At 40.4% G+C, this 19,255-nt stretch overlaps 1 protein-coding gene and 1 long non-coding RNA gene across 2 annotated transcripts; one reads left to right on the plus strand and one right to left on the minus strand.

Annotated features, from left to right (window-relative positions):
- Positions 1–1,822: 1,822 nt before the first annotated feature.
- On the minus strand, positions 1,823–13,474 carry LOC148346611 (uncharacterized). The gene is made up of 4 exons (XR_015848213.1): positions 13,386–13,474; positions 13,159–13,285; positions 5,239–5,348; positions 1,823–2,028 (listed from the first exon to the last, which is right to left on the minus strand). It is a non-coding gene; the product is annotated as an uncharacterized LOC148346611 (long non-coding RNA).
- On the plus strand, positions 7,591–19,230 carry blk (BLK proto-oncogene, Src family tyrosine kinase). Its single transcript, XM_088324482.1, has 13 exons — positions 7,591–7,644; positions 7,726–7,816; positions 9,274–9,298; positions 9,576–9,669; positions 9,738–9,836; positions 10,445–10,548; positions 10,612–10,761; positions 10,835–10,987; positions 11,058–11,237; positions 12,517–12,593; positions 12,954–13,104; positions 13,177–13,308; positions 13,375–19,230. Exons 2-13 carry the CDS (start codon positions 7,727–7,729, stop codon positions 13,575–13,577), a joined length of 1,458 nt encoding a protein of 485 aa, XP_088180608.1. The 5' UTR covers positions 7,591–7,644; position 7,726; the 3' UTR covers positions 13,578–19,230.
- The last annotated feature ends 25 nt before the right edge of the window (positions 19,231–19,255 follow it).

A 19,255-nucleotide genomic window follows, 5' to 3' on the forward strand; every position in this document is an offset into this window, starting at 1 on the left:
CTCCTGTCAATCCTGTATATGTCTATTTTGAAAATAATGTTGATGTTGATCCCTGAAGTCCCAAATGTGATCAACTCCAGTGGTCCTAAAATGGTGGCACCTCTTGTGGTGTAAGATTTTTTTGAGAAAAAAAAGAAAAAAACTCAATAAACTAATTGAAAACCTCTATTTAAACATTAAATTTTCTACTATAAAAAAAAAATATTTGAAAAATTTCCTCCCATCTTTCAATCAACTATCCATCCATCCATCCATCCATCAATCCATTCATTCATTATCTGCACCGCTTATCCTCAGTAGGGTCGCAGGGGTGCTGGAGCCCATCCCAGCTATCTTCGGGCAGTGGGCAGAGAACACCCTGAACAGGGTGCCAGCCAGTCGCAGGGCACACAGGGACAGACAATTTGCTCGCTCATTCACACCTAGGGACAATTTGGACCGGCCAATTAACCTAACCTGCATGTTTTTGGAATGTGGGAGGAAACCGGAGTGCCCGGAGGAAACCCACGCAAGTACGGGGAGAAAATGCAAACTCCACACAGGAGCTTCGATCTCATGACCTCAGAACTGTGCCGCACACGCGTTAACCACTGCACGCCGTGCTGCCCTTCAATCAAATAAATAATCTAATTTTAACATTCTTTTTCTCTCATTTACCTGAAAAAAAGAAGTAGGAAAACGAACATAATAAATTATAATATTTCTTGTTTTACTCTGTAAAATTTGAATATAATTTTGTAAAACGAGGAAATAATACTTAAAATTGGATATAAAAATCTGTAAAATTGTTCGTAAAATTGTTTGATGAATAAATACATTTCCAAGTTCCAAGTGTTGGTTAAAACGTTTTTCAATGGAAAAAAAATCAACAGGGTGTATATTGAAAGATGGGCAAGAAACATCTTGATCTTTTCCACTGTCCAAACACGCTCTAGTGTGGTACATGGCCGAAAATGTAATAATAATATAAAAACAAGGGGTTGACTTAAGTGTGACTCTGAGAAGTGAAAGAATGGCGAAGGAAGAAAAACAAAAAGTTGCTGAGGAAGCACCTGCTTGTGGGCACACAGCTCTTTCCACAACAAACGCTGGAACAGTGTAAAGCCTCGTCCTGGAGGACAATCATGAAAAGGAGACCAGTGGGGGTTCCCCCCCTGAGGTGTTTACGCCAACAGCTGTCAAGCAACACCCGCACTTTCTCCAATGTCTTTATCACCAAGCTCGACCTTGGTTGGGGGAATCGGAGGTGAGTGATGGGTGACATCCCAGAGGACTGTGTGGGGTGCCGGAGCGCTTGAATGCATCATGCTGGCATTGCCATTGAAAGGGTTGGGCGAGGGGGGCTCCTCATTGTTCCATATTGAAATTTATTTTGTCTTGATGCAGGATCATCTCAACACTTCCGCCGGTGACAGAGGCCACAAACGTTCCCACGCAAGCAGGAAGTCCAACAAGGAAGTGGACGTATACATTAGTTGCTGGATGTTTGAAATGAATTTTAATCAAAAGGTTTTTTCCCACAGAAAGATTTGTTTTTTTTTTATAAGACTTACCAGGACTGACCAACAATGGGAGTTTTTGGTTTTTGAGATTTGCCCTTAAGTGATCGACACTTAAGGTTGTTTGTGTCACGACCAGCACAAAGGGTAGACCCAATCGCATAACGTTTCTCACAAGTTTTATTCAAGTCAAGTCAAGTCTTTTTTATTTGTATAGCCCTAAATCACGAAGAGTCTCAAAAGGCTTCACAGATTATTACACTATGTCACACAGACTATTTTTCAGCCGACAAGAAGAGTAGGTTATTCATATGCTATGGAGTAGAAGTGCGTTTTAAGCTTAGATTCAAACATTTCCACTGAGGTTGCAGATCGGATCTCAGGGGGAAGAGAAGAGCATTCCACAGCACCGGTGCCTGGATGGAGAACGCTCTCGAACCAGCAGAACACTTCTTTGCTCTTGGGATCACCAGAAGACAGGCACTCACAGATCGTAGGCTTCGGACCGGGACAAAGGGGCAAATCAGATCTGAAAGATAAGAGGGAGCAAGTCCATGTATGATTTTGTATAATACTAAGAGAGCCTTGAAATCACATCTAAGGCTAACTGGGAGCCAATGCAGGTTAGCCAAAATCGGTGTTATGTGATCGTACTTTTTTGTCCTAGTTAAAAGCCTCGCTGCGGCATTTTGTACCAGCTGAAGAGACTTGATTCTAGACTTCGGGAGACCAGAGAGTAGTGCATTACAGTAATCGAGACTGGAGGTAACAAACACATGAATTATAATTTCCGCATCCGACTGAGACAGTATTGAATGGATTTTAGCAATGTTACGAAGATGGAAGAAAGCGGTTCTAGTAATTTTCTTTACATGCGTTTCAAAGGATAGATCAGGGTCAAATATGACACCTAAATTTTTAACTGAGTCACTCTGGGTGATGTGACATTTGTCAATGTTCACAGCAGTTTTTGAGAACAAGTCACGACATTTAGATGGATCAATGACTAACATTTCGGTCTTTTCAGAGTTAAGACGCAAGAAATTGAGTGACATCCACTCTTTTATCTCAATGAGGCAGGCCTCAAAATTTCCACAGTTTAGTGTGGGAGATTCCTCCAACGGAAGATATAGTTGAGTGTCGTCTGCGTAGCAGTGGAAGCTGATGAATAGAAAGAGGACGGGCTGCGCCCACAATCCGGTGCGCGCTGGGCACGGGGAGTAAGTCGCTCCCGTAATCGGATTGCGATCCGAATACGGAAGTGGATGTTCTGTAGCGGGCGATGGCAGTGTCAGGGACAGAAAAACAGATCGATGCCGGGACAGGAGAGCAAAACGTGGTCAGGGTCGGAAACCGGGAGAGCAGCTGTTGTTGGGATCAAAACAGTCGTAGCCGCAGACAAACGGGGAGATCAGGAACAGGCAGGTTGAAAAACGGATGCAAAAACGGGACAGGCGGGAGTCAGGGTCAAAAAAGGCTTGCCTTGTATCGACAGAGGTTCGCAGGCGGACTGACCACAAGGGGACAGACAGGACTGGGTTCAAATACTGACAGGGAGCCAATCAGAACCTGCGGCAGTTGGCGCCAAATGAGCGGGCACAGCTGAGTTACATCAGTAATCATGACAGTTTGATTAGTTTAATTGTATGAGAGGCTGTTAGAGAAAGAAATCATACTCTCTTTCACATATAACATCACTCTAACATATGCAGAACTATATTCTCAGACACAAACAGTTCCATATACTTTCACACACACTACTATACTCATCTCATCTCATTATCTGCACCGCTTATCCTCAGTAGGGTCGCGGGGGTGCTGGAGCCCATCCCAGCAATTATCGCGCAGTGGGCAGGGGACACCCTGAACTGGTTGCCAGCCAATCGTAGGGCACACAGGGACAGACAACTCGCTCGCCCATTCACACCTAGGGACAATTTGGACCTGCTAATCCACCTTAAATGCATGTCTTCGGAATGTGGGAGGAAACCGGAGTGCCCGGAGGAAACCCACGCAAGCACGGGGAGAACATACAAACTCCGCACAGGAAGTCCGGTAGCTGGATTTGAACCCACACAGGAGGTTCCCAAGAACTTAGAACTGTGCCGCACACGCGCTAACCGCTGCGCCGCTGTGCTGCCACTACTATACTCTCGCATACTATTATACTCTCATACACACACAACTATCTATTCTCACACATACAACTATACACTCATACACAGTATACTCTCTCCCACATACAACAATACTACCACATACACACATTCAACTATACTCTCTCACGACCACTACTATTCTTTCTCACACTCCATTAAAATGGCTATTACTTAGGGGGTTTTGTCACACCTAGTGTATGATCATATCACCTCTCAGTTGTTTTACTTTGGGTACCGGTACTTTTGGTAACCAAGGTGAGGCACACATATCTGTGTTTATACAGTTCGACGTCAAACTGGAGTTGCGCCAAGTATAATAGTATGTGTTGTGTCGTACAGTTGTATGTTTGTGACAGCATAGTAGTGTGTGTATAGTTATACAGTATGTCTAAAAGAGAGTGTAGTTGTGTGTGTATGAAAATATAGTAATGTAAAGAACCTGAACAGGAGGAGGACCCAGATGCGGGACGTTCCTCACACAAGCTTTATTTTACTGGAAATGGGGCAGTCATGCACGTTAATCCAAAACACCAGTGATTTGGCGATCGTTGGGCGGAAGACGTAAGGCAGCAGCCTGGCATGGAACGACAGGAAGCCAGAGGCCGATGAGATCGATACCAATTGCACGAGCAGATATCGGACAGATGGGGTCGACACCGGATAGGACGGGACAGACGGGAACGATACCAGACACTGTAGATCGAAATTAAACAGGACAAACTAGACGGGAACGCTACCAGAAACTGGAGATCGATATCAAACAGAACAAAATAGCCAGGAATAACACTGGAGATTAATATTAAACATGAAAAAATAGACGGGAACGATATCGGACAGGAAACACAAGCAGGAAACCGGAGACAGACAAAACACACGTCTTGCGGGTGCAGAGGTTGACGGACTGACAAAGGGTGAGTGAGAGCACTGAGCTTAAATAGGAGGGAAGCCAATCAGTCAACGAGCCGCAGCTGGCACCAAACGGGCGAATTGGGCGCGATGACTAACCGTGACAAGTAATATGTGTAAAAGAGAGTATGTTAGTGTATGAATTAGAGTATAGTAATGTTTGAAATAAATTATAGTAGTGTGTGTATAGAAGTATAGTAATATGTGTGATAGAGTATAGTAGTGAACTTGTGTATAGCACTATGTGTAAGACAGTATAGTAGTGTGAATGAGAGTACAGTAATATCTATGAGAAATAATAGTATTGTGTATGAGAGTCTAGCCGTATCTATGAGAGAGTATAGTCGTGTCTGTGCATGGGTATAACTTTATATGAGAGTATAGTTGTTCATGTCTGAGAGTATGACATCAGATGTGATGCATGATTTATTTCGCAAACGGCCCTTAATATAATTGGTCACAGTAATCAATCCATGCCAAATTCAAAGGATTAAAAAAATAAAAACCAGGCTTCAAAGGGAACAAAAATCTAACAATACCAGGCCCAGTGGAAAAAAAAATAAACCAGTGCTTCCACTTTACTTGTCGCCTTCCCTACTCGTTAATAACCTCCTGCATATATGAAAAGGGGGCCGAGATACCAAAGCAGACCCCACGCTCGCTTTCTTTCCCACCGTTGTTGAGGTTATCCTGTGGGGCCGCGTAGGAGGCTCCTGTAGGAAGGATGCAATGTCTGGGGACCCCCGAGCAGCATCCGCCAAGGCTTGGGAAGAAAACAAGTACCCTGAAAAGTGAAGAGGAAAGAAATTAAGAAAAACCGGGATGCGCTCGATAACACTGTGCACCTGCAGAATGAGTGTGTGTGATGTAGGGTACAATAATGGTCGAAACCCCCCTCCACACACACAAACACATGCAGGTGGTCCAAAGAAAAGCTGTGAAGTGTTGCCCAATGGAGTAATATCCCCCAAGTTACGTGTTGGATAAATCCCCCTACTGCAACTACATAGGAAGCAAACATTTCCTCCACTGTTGTAAGATTGATTGTTCCCCCCACTTATGACATCATTGGCCTCGCCATCATTTACGATGACAGGCTCATATTTGTGATATTAGGTTTAAAGTGGAAGGGTTAAATCATTGCCTCTTACCCCCTCTAGTGGCTAGTAATTCACAGTGTGAAAAAAAGTGACATCTGACATACAGGATGCGAAAATCATTCCGTGTAGTAAACTCAAGGCCATCATGCTGTATTTATGCTAAAAAGCAAAAGTAATAATAACAAATAAAGAAAAAGTGAGAAAAAGCTTTAAGAACAGCTAGGTTTTCTCACTTGAAGTTGTGAGTTCTGTATGCTGACTCCCATTTACCACATACTGTACTATGTTACAAGAGGAGTGTAGACTTTTGAAACCTCGTTCACATTTTTAATTTCCTTATTGACATTCTTAATAATAGAATACAATAGAATAGAACAGAATTGACTTTGTTGTCATCAATATCAACATGGTAAAACATTTAGATGTGGCACTCTGGGCGCCACCAAGCTCTACTTGCCCAAGACACACCACAGGAAATGGTGCCCCTACGACCCTAGTGGGGTCCCACCCAACCGACCCACTGACGGACAAAGCACTTCAGGGTAAACATGTAATAAAGACCTTGAAGTGGACAAAAAGTTAAAAGACTGTCAGAATAAACAGTCGAAAAATATTTACAACGTAGTGCTTAGTGCGGTGGTGTCAAACATGCGGTTTACAGGCCAAATCAGGCCCGCCAAGGGATTTAATCCTGTCTGCAAGACAACGCTGAGAGAAGCGCAGGAGATAAATGATCGGCAGTTTTAAATATATCCACTTGATGTCGTCAAATCTAGGAGCCACTCCCAAGGCAACTGTTGCTGTATTTCTTTCAGTCTCTTTGTTTTCTCTCTTTCTCTCTCTCTCTCTACATCTCTCTCTTCCTTTTTTCACGCTCTCTCTTTCCCTTCTCTCTTACTCTTTCTCCCATCGTCTCTTTTTCTCTTTCCCCTTTCCCTCTCTCGTTATCTCTCTCTCTCCTTTTTCTTTCCCCGTTCTCACTCTCGTTATCTCTCTCTCCCTTTTTCTCTCACTTTCTCATTTTCTCAGTCACTCTTTGACTCCTCTTCTTTCCTTCTCTTTCTCACTTCCTTTTTCTCTTTGTTTCTCTCCGACATTGTTGTTTCTCTATTTATCTCTGACTCTTTGTTTCTCTGTCTATTTCTTTCTCTCTTTGTTTCTCTGTCTCTTTGTTTCTCTCTTTCCTTTTCTCTCTCTAACTTTCACTTTCTCCTTTTTTCCTCTCTCTCTCTCTCTCTCTCTACCTATAAATTCCCCCTTTCTCCCATCTTTCACCTTCTCTCTCTTTTTCCATTTCTCTCACTTTCCTTCTTTCTCATTAATCTTCTAGTCCAGTACCCGTGAGAGTTTTGTTCTATCATGTGGCCCCCTAAGCAACAATGAGTTTGACACCCTTGTCTTAGAGACTGGCCCACATTAAAGAATATTGCATCGTAACAATAATGCAATGAAAAGTAGTGCAATGACATTCAAACAACAAAAAATCCTATATACTGGTAAGTCGCAACATATACAGTATACTTTCACAGTTTTGGGCGTTCGTTTCGGGTGGTGATGTCCCTGGGGAAGAAACTGTCTCTGAGCCTTTTTGTCCTTGATTTAAGGGATCTGCAGCTCTTCAAGAGGGGCAACATATCAAAGAGGTGGTAGCTAGGGTGAAAGAAGGTTCCCTTATAATGATAATGGCTCTGCTGCGGAACCTCAAGTCAGCAATGTTTTTATTGTTTAATATAATTGAGATTATGCAATGACTCGTTTCAATCTCCTTTTATGTTTTTATTTTGTACTGTATCTCAAAATCCTACGATTGGATAAGAGTATGTGGAGAACAGAAAGCATTCCAAACTTCAATTACCCCCCCCCCCCCCCCCCCCCTCTTTCACTGCCCAGGGTGGGCAGTTGTCCTTATCATGATAGTGAAGAAGAGGCGAACTGGTGTTTAGTACAAGGACCAGGAAAGACGCTTACCACAAAATCAAGGCTAGTATTTACGCTCACAAATACATGCTATTGAATATAATTTGTTATGGTTCAGTAGATTAAATGCTGAACATCCTACAGAATGGGGTGCACATGTAGTGGTCAAGCGGTGGATGAAAATTCTTACAAATTAAAAAGGAACTCCCTTGACTCTCCGGCGACGTATCACATGGTAAGTAGATGCATTGAAGTGTAAGATTTCTCCTCATGTAATCTTCAATTCTATTCATTGTCCGTCACCATCGATAAAAATTAAATAATTTGAACATTAAAATGAATGAAACATAATGATTAGAGTCACTGTTTTTCCTACCTTCTTCCATTTATGCCCCTCCGTGAAATATTTCTTTGGGCTTAGTACCCCTTCTTTATAATATGCATAGCATAAAAAATGTTGTTGCCAAAAATAATTTTACTCATGATTTTTCCATATTAAACTAATTCAATTGTTCATTTTTTAAAAAATTATAAAATAAACTCCTTTAAAGCATCTGTAAAACATGAATTAGCTTCTACCAGAAAAAATTGAATTTTATGTAGATAAGCAAAATTATCAAATATTTTGTCATTGAATAGTTTTAAGTGTTTTTAACTTCAATTTATTTGTTAATGTGTTTTTCACATTTATGTTTAATTTCACTAATGAAACAACATAACCATTGTGATAATGTATAAGTAAAATAATCCTTAAAATAAGTACAATTGTTTTATTACTACAATATTACTCAAAAACAGATTTATAATTGTCATGATTACCAACGTGAATCACCTGTGCCCGCTCATTTGGCGACAATCGCTGCGGGCTCTGATTGGCTCCCTGCCCCTATTCAAACCCAGTCCTGTCAATCCCCTGTTGTAAGTCTGTCTGCGAATCCCTGTTTATATAAGGCAAGCCTTTTTTGACCCTGACTGTGCCTGTCCCGTTTTTGCTCCCGTTTGTCTCCGGCTACAACCTGTTTTGATCCCGACCACGTCTGCTCTCCTGTCCCGGCTTACAACCCATTTTTGATCCCGACTACGTCTACTTTCCCGTCCTGGCTTACGACTCGTTTCCGACCCCGACCCACGCTTTGCTTTCCCAGTCCCAGCTACCAACCAGTTTTTTCTGTCCCTGACACCGCCATCGCTCGCTACGGAAGATCCACTTCCGTGTTCAGATCACAGTCCGAGTCCGAGAGCGACTTGCTTTCCGCATCCAGCGAACACCGGATCGTGGGCGCAGCCCTTCCTCTTTCTTTCAATAAAACTTGTGGTAACCGTTACGCAATTGGGTCCTGTTTTCGTTCTGGTCCTGACAATAATTTTCTGTAATTTTTATTATCTAAATGTATTTTGACAAAAAATAAGACAATAATCAATAAAATAAAATAAAAAACTTCCAATGTATAACTATGTAATATATATAATTTTTGGTGTGTGCAGTGATTTTGCATACATTTGACTTTATAGGATATATTTTAAAATGTCAAGTTCACCTTAAAGTACCCTTAAAGTACCCTGGCGTATGCATACCCCTATTTAAGAAACCAAAGCCTAAACTCCTTTTCCCCTCCAACCAATTATGTTCACTTTTCATGGGACTTTATGTTTACATCTTTCCTGACTTGCACTATTTTTCCTGTTTTCTAGATTTGGGGTGGAAACTCTTACCACGGTAATGGTAATCACTTGACTACTTGCTTTGACAGAGTAGCACAATAACAGCAGCTGCTGTACCCCAAAGAGCACGATGACTCACTCACACACTCACTGCCTGCTGCTGTTTATGTAGACACCGGCAGTAAGGGAAGGAAACATTTATCCGAAATCTGTGTCGGAATGCCTTCTGTGCACTTCCGTTTCTAACGATGATTCCAGAAAGGACCAATATAAGAATTTGCTGTCTTTTTTTTTGTCGCTAAAATAGTCTTAATGAGTTTTTTTGTGTTCAGACGACGCTGTGTTTGTGGCTCAACACGACTTTAAACCAACCAACCAGAGTGATTTCCCTTTCGGAAAGGGAGATCTTTTCAAGGTTTTGCAAGAGTAAGTGATCCCTACATCATATGTCTCCATTCTTAAGAGTTATCAAGACAATTGGACCCGTTTCTCAGAAATGGAGACTGGTGGTTGGTTCGATCATTGGCGACGGGATACGAGGGTTTCATACCGTCAAATTACGTCGCCCGGGCGGACACCCTAGAGGTGGAAAAGTAAGTTTTATCCATCACCCTAGACTGTGAAGGAAGAGCAACAATGATTGGGTCCCAAGAGCCAAGAAGAGATCCGCAGTTTCGAGAGCGTTCTACATTCGGGCCCTGGTGCTGTGGAATGCTCTTCCCCCTGAGATCTGCAACCTCAGTGGAAATGTTTAAATCTAGGTTTAAAACACACTTGTATTCTATAGCATATGAATAACCTATATTTTATGTTTACAATATCTGTGTAGTATTTGTTATTGCAACATCCATTGCAGCCTGGTCAACCTGGAAGGGGGATTATCTCATGCGGTCCCTTCTCAAGGTTTCTTCATTTTACTCATGTTGAGGTTTTTGAGTTTTCCCTTGCCCTCATGTAGGTTTTAGATCATTGGATGGTGTAATAATAGTCTGTGGTTTGCAATAATCTGTGGTCTGTGCAAGTCAAGTCAAGTCAATTTTATTTATATAGCCCTTAATCACAAAAATGTCTCAAAGGACTGCACAGGATTACAATGACACAATTACCTGATCTTAAACCAACATGTGCAGCCCTTTGAGACTCTTTGTGATTAAGGGCTCTACAAAAAAATATGACTGGACTTGACTTCAATCTTTTCTAGATGGTTCTTTAAGGATCTGAGCAGGAGAGAGGCGGAAAGGCTGCTTCTGGCACCTGGAAACACACACGGGGCCTTCCTGATCCGGGAAAGCGAGACCTGCCGAGGTGAGTATGACGGACTATACTGAGATGTGTTCTCCTTTGGTGGCTAAATCACTTTTTTGTTAGGCTCCTTCTCGTTGTCGATCAGAGATTTCTCACCAGAGAATGCGGACATAGTAAAACACTACAAGATTCGCTCTCTGAACAAGGGGGGTTACTACATCTCCCCATCCAATATCTTTCCATCCCTGCAAGAACTGGTCAAGTACTATACATGTGAGTGACACACTCAAATCCACACTGACTGGTAAAAGAATTTCATATTTGTTGACACTATGTGTCTCGTTAGGTACCGCGGATGGTTTGTGCCAGCGTCTGTGTGCCCCCTGTAAAAAGAAGCCCCTCCAGCAGCCTTGGGCTCCGGACGAATGGGAGATTCCCCGTGAGACGCTAAAACTGGTAAAGAAACTTGGAGCTGGGCAGTTTGGAGAAGTATGGATGGGTGAGTTATAAAGAAAAATTCCAATGCGTGTTTATTCACAGTTTTGCTTAAATTTAATTTATGATGTTAGGCTATTACAAAAACACGCTGAAAGTCGCAATTAAGACCCTGAAAGAGGGCACCATGGCACCTCACGCCTTCCTGCAAGAAGCGAACCTCATGAAGCAACTGCAGCATGAGAGGCTGGTGCGACTCCACGCCGTGGTCACTTGGGAGCCAATTCTCATCATCACAGAGTTCATGATCAATGGTAGTACGACCAGAAACACCATTAATAGTTAAAGATGTTAAATGAAGCGATTTACATCATGTTTACACCTGATTTGCCATCTACTTATACACCCAGACGGTACATTTCAGTTTGCTTGTGGTTAGCAGTTTTTTGTCAACAGCAAATATAATGGCAATATTATACCTAAAATAATTTCAAACAAGCTCAAAATTATTTTTGTTTTTATCTTAAAGTTCTGGACAAGGGATGCACACCAACTGTTGCCACTTCCCACAATAAACTTTGGGGCGGCAGTAGCTCAGGAGGTAGAGCGATCGTTTTAGGATTAAGGGATCCCAGTTCGAATCCCGGCTTGTCCGTGTTACATGTCGAAGTGTCCTTGGGTAAGACATTGAACCCCCAATTACCCCCAATAAGCAGGTTAGCGCCTTACATGGCTGCACAGATCACGGCCGCTATTGTGAAGCACAATGTAAAGCGCTTTGGGAAGTCATTGACTTGAAAAGCGCTATATAAATGCAGATCATTTCATTAATACTTTTTCAACTTTTTTGGTCTGCTACACGGATGTTAATGGGTACATAAATAACATTCTTTTTTTTTTAACAACATTGGCAAATAATTATCCCAGTCTAACGATTATTTTCTTTTACCCTATTGTGATTGTGAAATGAGTACAAGTATAGCAAATTAAGAAAAAAACTTCCTGTTTTGCTGGTCAAATATTCAAAATAATACTGAAGAAAATGTGAAAATGTATCAAATTGTGTTTATCATTTAACTGCCTGTATATTTTTTATTTTTTATAGATAATATAAATGATTTTACACATGCATTATTAAAATAATACATTTCAATTACAGTATTACAGTATTTCCTGATTTTTGTAAAAAAAAATATTATAAACATTAGAAATCTGTTTGCCATATAAAAAAACTCATTTTAATGATTGTTTTTCTCATTTTATCGGCGAAATAAGTGACAAAGTATATGAATCTAATGGTACAAAAAAATTGTAAAATATTATGCAAAAAAAGGGTGATACAGGCAACCATACAGGCATCATATTATTAGTATTAGGTGACTGGTGTTCTTTGGCATTTAAAACATTTTAAAGCTTGAATAATATGTACAGTATTCAAAAGTAGTGTCTGCCCAGATTATTAAATCGTGGCTCCAAGAGACCAATTATCCTTTTTATTTTTGGACTGATAACTGTCAAAAAGTTCCCCATAATCTGTCTGATGAATAGTTGCCTCAAATACAAATATAATTTGTACTTTTTGGCTTCTTCCAGGATGTCTACTGGACTTTTTGAAAACAGATGAAGGAAAGCAGCTCAGGCTAAATAAGCTGATAGACATGTCAGCACAGGTGGGACATTACGGTCTTTTTTTCACTATGTTTTAGGAGCTAAATTCGGAAGCCGATACAAAATTGTTTAAAAAATACATTGTTGTAAGATACTTGACAATTTGTATAAGTTCCTGCACTGTGTGCAATGTAGTGGCTGGCTGAAAGCTGCATCAATTACCGACTTCCGGAAAGGAAATGGTTTTATTTTCCCATCCTCACTGACTTCCCTCCCTACCGAAAAAATCCCCTTCAGAAAAAAGACATCTTGAGAGAGACAGAAAAACATATCCTATGTTGATATAATCAGGGACATCCTTTGTTGTAATTTAACTTCAGGACGCGTCCAATGTTGCGCGCTGCCTCTTTAATTCAAGATAGATAGCCGAGGGCATGGCCTACATCGAGAGCAAGAATTCAATCCATCGGGACTTGCGGGCCGCCAACATACTGGTGAACGAGACATTGCACTGCAAGATAGCGGACTTTGGCTTGGCAAGACTGGTTGAATCAGAATACACGGCACAAGAAGGTGTGTGTTTTTATATATGGGTTAGCACAACTAGCTAAGAATAAAATGTCTCACCGTCTATGTGATGAGCAGGCGCTAAATTTCCCATCAAGTGGACAGCTCCCGAGGCCATCAATTACGGCACGTTCACCATCAAGTCGGACGTGTGGTCTTTTGGAATCCTCCTGACAGAAATAATCACCTATGGACGAATACCATACCCAGGTAACCATTTTCAAATTCAATACACCAACATAAAATTGCCAATGACACTTATTAGCATGTGCCCAGGGATGACGAACCCGGAGGTGATCAGCAAGCTGGAGTGCTGCTATAGGATGCCGTGTCCAGATGGTTGCCCAGAGGAACTCTACCATGTTATGCTGGCCTGTTGGATAGAGAAGCCAGAGGAGAGGCCCACTTTTGAATTTCTACAAAATATCCTTGAAGACTTCTTTGTCGCCACTGAGGGACAATATGAGATGCAGACGTGAAAAAAAACCCTCAAGAGCACACACGAACACACAAACATTGAAACAAAATATATTTTATTCACCAGATTTCCTGACAAATAATGAGGGGATTGGTGGGTACCGATACTTTGTTTTGGTATGAGTGCGGATACTAGAACTTGTGATGGTATCCAAAACCAGTGTCAGCTGCTTGGTAGTAGCCAAATAACAAACAGGAACCAAAAATTAAAATTTTAGGACGCACCTAAAAACCCTATGACTGCCAGAAATCTTAAAGTGAACTTAATAACCCGGTTTGCCTTGTATACCTCAGAATACGGTAGATAACATTGAAAATGCATACAGTATTTATGGATTACTACACAAGGTTTTACAGTATACTACCTTATTTGAGCAATGATTGAGCAATAATTAGGCAATCAATAATTATAGCTGGCCCAAAATCGCAATATATGCAATGTGATTCAAACCTGGGTTGTGGCAGTGAGGGCGCTGACACTTTACCAGTGATACAGATGACACATGAAAGGGCACACTATTTTTATGGTGCCAGAAACACTGATTTGCATTGTGCATTTTGTCCTGCATTCTAATAGGACGAACAGGCTCTACTCTTCTTCACCTTTGCGTCAATACCTTTGCCAACTACTAAAACAGAAAACAGAAAGCCTCCCAACGAAACCAATTTTCTTAGAGAGAATGAAACTCTGTACTAAATGGTATCTGATTCGTGGACAAATTGAGTATGCGTATGGGTGTCAGTCTGAAAAAAATGTGGTGTATAGAACATCCCTAATTATTTACATTAATACAGACGCTTTTCTCCTACCCTCAAACATCAGAAGATAGATAGATAGATAGATAGATAGATAGATAGATAGATAGATAGATAGATAGATAGATAGATAGATAGATAGATAGATAGATAGATAGATAGATAGATAGAAAGATAGATAGATAGATAGATAGATAGATAGATAGATAGATAGATAGATAGATAGATAGATAGATAGATAGATAGATAGATAGATAGATAGATAGATAGATAGATACTTTATTCATCCCCGAAGGGAAATTCACTTTTCCAGCAGCATCCCTGAGCTGAGAACAATCGAAAATAACACGGGAGCTGCTGGAGTGGCTGCCATTCGTGACGGCGCCGGAGAAACGATTCAATTTACTCTACATTGCAATAAAAATGTGAAATCTGATTGGTTTAAGAAACAATTCCAAATCCTGTTGACTTAACAATGTGTTCCTGATTGCCGTTATTAGCTGACAAAATGAGCGTGGGAAAAGTAAAAGCAGCAAGGCCTTTTTGAAGGGCCACAAAGTGCATCTTGAAGATAACAGCAGGGATGGCAGGCAGGTTTCAAGGGTGAAAGCCCACCATTTCCCCTACGGACAGGAAACAGGAAATGCTGTTCGGCATTCCACAAATGCCAAAAAGCAAGACCACCCACAAAACAATATTTGTCTTACTCTATTTTTGCACCACAATTTTTGATTCCCAACATAACAGCCATAATCAATATTTGGGATTATTCATTTTGTATGATTTTTTGAAAACTTTTCTGTGGTTTAATGTAAACTTGACATTCAAGTATGACTATAAATTCGATCACAATAAAAATAAGAAACTATAAAATCATTGCAATACAAGTGTCATCCAGCAGACGTCAGCGTTGCACTTTTGTACATCTTATACAGAAATTTCAACAGAGATTAATCTTGTACAGTACATTACAGTGCGTGTATCACGGGAAAGACCCGGAAAGAACACGTGCATTTCAAATTTGTGGTATAAAAAGAGAACTTACCATTTATATTTCGCTTAACTAGCATGGAAGTTGATTATTTTGCAAAATAACGCCCTTGTTACGTGTCAGCATGAGAGTGAGGTTTTGAGTTAAAAGTACTTGTGGCATGCCTCGCTTGAGGTGTCCTTTAAAAGTATGACAGTAAAACATTTTCTCTATTAAGTATGTTTTAACAATGCCCAACTGAGTTCAAAAAGCCCCTTTGCTCTATTTTCCACTGCGCCAATCTGCTTCTATCGTACTTTTATCGGAGCTGTTTGGGGCAGAACACATTATCTTCGAGGAATAGGGCCTGGGGATGTGTTGGAGAAAGACGTCATGATTGTCTTTTTAGTTTTTTACCCTTTAATTTCTACTTGTTCGCGTGCCATGAAAAGTAAGAAAAGGCATGTTTTTAGTAGATTTCAAACAGCAACTTAAACCCCAAGAAAAATGAGAATGAAGGTTTCATTCGAGAGTATCTAAGAACTGCCCATGCATCATGAAAAAGCTTACTGAGGCTGCAATAATTACACAAGCCAGTAGATGGCGTAGGAAGTAACTAAGTTCGAAATATTGTACATACCCTTTAATGATGCTGTCAAAATCTTACCTTGAAGCATTGTACTTTTATTTAAACCCTACCCTAAAACCCTATTTTTAAAGATGATGAAACAAACCTTTCAATACAAAAATAAATAAATATTTACGAAATTATATTGTCGTTAATTTCATGGAATTTAAATTCATAAATATTTCTTGAAACTTTGTGTCTTTCTTAGAGGGGCCCCTGCCCCCTAAGACAATTTCTTATTAGTGGTATTGGTATCAAGTGTTGGTATTGATGACTTTAAGTATTGAAAAAAGGGTACAGTATTGCACATCTTTATTATCATTGTTCCAGTATAGTATTGGGTATTTAAGTACAATATGTTGATTTTGTCAAAAAATAAATCCTAAACGAAGCAAAAATATCTGTTATACTTTTACTTTTTACTTTTGCCCATTTTATTTTTCTATTTTACTCAGTAAATACATTTTAAAACATAATAGAATCTGAAAAATACACATAAAATGTAGACATTTATCTGTGATAAGTTTATACACAAGACACCAAATGATTTTAAACTTGCAAAAACAGGAAAGGAACCAAAACTCAAAGAAGAAATTCCAACCTGTTCTAAAAGAGATTTGTTTTTCAACGATTACTTGTTCAAGTTAAATTTACAGCCTACTATAAATTGTAATGTAAATGTTCTTTGAGATTCTTGGGTCCTCCTAATATCAAACAAACTTTTAACTTTGCGAGTATTTGAGATGAATTTGTAGGTGAAGGGCTACATTTGTTACCAGTGACTATAAACAGTTGAGTAGAAAATGCGAAAGGCAACCAATGAAGCACCCCAGTGTGCATTTTGGGGTGTCAGGTGTCTTACTTAAGGACATTACAACCATGCTTTCGCGTGGGGGGGAATGTTGGATGGGCCCGAATCGGCGTCTCCACTGTAGCCAATGATTACATTTACTACGGCTAAAGTTTTGAAACATAAATGAATAAAACATAAATATTAAGGGACAGACAGTCTCATGGGTTTTTGTCCGGGACAGGAGGTTATGGAATGTACAGCCGACAATACACAAGGGATCGCTGCATTAGCAAAAGTCATTTTGGGTTTCCGCTGACACCTTGTACTTCTCGTTTTTTCCCATTGACAGAAAGTACAGTAGAGCTTCTTTGGGGAGAACAATTTGTCTCGTCTAATAAAAGTGTCAGTTGTCGTGTGAAGCATTACTGCATCACCGCCCACAAATTAAAAAAGCGACGTTTTCGAGTCTGGAGTGTGAGACTCATTTGACACTTTGACGCTCTCTATTAAAGTCGCTTAGACCACTACCCACAATGAACTCCTACAACTTCATCGAATCGGCTTACTTTCAAGTGATTTCAAGACGTGTTAATTAAAAGGGTGAGAAAGAGCACAAGCCTTTAAGTCATGTAAAACTTTAATTAGCTATTGAAAAAGCAACAAAGCATTTAAAAGGTTTAATAAGGTTTGATTGAGTTCCTCGCTGCACAAACAAAAAAAAAACAACAATAAAATTCCTAAATAATTGCGTTGATGTACTTGCGAAGGCCCAGTGCTTTATGACTTAGACTTGATGTGGTTTAACAAGCGTGTCGGCCCCTTGCCGCAGATTTACACCTCATGGCCAAGTGCACATTGCCGCGAGTGATTAATGGCATGTGGTCGGGGGACCTAGCAAATATTTTTCACAATACCTTCCACAGGTTTTATTGCATTGCGCTGCAGGCAACAGATCTCATTTAGGTGGTTGTAAACAACTCATGATACCCAAAAGGAAAAAAATCCAAATAGAAGTAAACATCACGTTGTACTTTTGTGTGAACAGAATAATTTTTGGGGACTCGGTTGCAATGAGTGCGAAAACAAATAAAAAAACAAGAAAATGGACATTTTTTTAATCAAAGGTTATGTATTTGGCAGCACAGCGGCTGAGTGGTTAGCGCAGTTCTGAGGTCATAGGATCAAATCTTCCTGTGTGGAGTTTGCACGTTCTCCCCGTGTGTGGCCCATGATGACTCTGGATGAACTGCAGAGGTCTACAGCTGAGGTGGGAGAATCTGTCCATAGGACATCAATCATTCGTATACTGCATGATTCTGGCCTTTATATAAGAGTGGCATGAAGGAAGCCATTTCTTAAAGATATCCATAAAAAGTTTTGTTTAAAGTTTGCCACAAGCCACCCGGGAGACACACCAAACATGTGGAAGAAGGTGCTCTGGTGAGAGGAGAACAATGCAAGACGTTATGTTTGGTGTAAAAGCAGCACAGCTCATCCCCTCAACACACCAGCATCATGGTTTGGGCCTGCTTTTGTTCAGCAGAGACAGGGAAGATAGTTAAAATTGATGGGAAGATGGATGGAGCCAAATACAGGACCATTCTGGAAGAAAACCTGATGGAATCCGCAAAAGACCAGAGACTGGGACGGAGATTTTTCTTCCAACAAGACAATGATCCAAAACATAAAGCAAAATCTACAATGGAATGGTTCACCAAAAAAACACCTCAAGGTGTTAGAATGGCCAAGTCAGAGTCCAGACCTCAATCCAATTCAAGAATCTGTGGAAAGAACAGAAAACTGTGGTTCACAAATGCTTTCCATCCAACCTCACTGAGCTTGAGCTGTTTTGCAAGGCGGAATGGGCAAAAATATCAGTTTCTCAATGTGCAAAACCGATAGAGACATACTGTTGAAGAAGATAACGATCGAAATTCGTCTCATACGTGTTCACAGAGAATGCAGGAATCAATGACGTAAGAGGGAGCTCTTTTTTTTTGATACAACCATTTCAACAAGAAACTCAGAGAATCTCAAATATGCGTGGGTCTTTATAGTTTCAACACAGCATGTGTAAACGGTGTAGCCCGTCCCTTTCACGTGGCATGCACAGGGTTCCGTCCTTATTTGGAAGTGTTTTTAAGTTTGGGTCAGTTTGCCCTTTGCCGTTATCTCTTGTCCTCCCTTAAGGAGGATTGTTTATACTAATTCGTCCGCCGAGACCTTCCCAAAATGTAAGCAACATTTCTCCCAACTGTAAGCAAGTCCTTCTACATGTCAGCAAGTCTCCTGAACAAATGTATGCAAATCTATTCTACAAATGCAAGTTTCTATTCAACAACAATACCCCAAGCTACTTGCAGCTGTAATTGCAGCAAAAGGTGGCGCTAAAAGTCTTAACTCAATGGGGCTGAATAATTTTGCACACCCACTTTTTCGTTTTTTATTTGTTAAAAAAAGTTAAAATATCCAATAAAGTGTGTTCAACTTAATGATTGTGTCCCACTTATTGTTGATTCTTCACAAGAAATTA

Source organism: Urocampus carinirostris, chromosome 20, assembly GCF_059441175.1.
Source record: "Urocampus carinirostris isolate Australia breed hairy pipefish chromosome 20, RoL_Ucar_1.0, whole genome shotgun sequence".
Taxonomy (NCBI): domain Eukaryota; kingdom Metazoa; phylum Chordata; class Actinopteri; order Syngnathiformes; family Syngnathidae; genus Urocampus; species Urocampus carinirostris.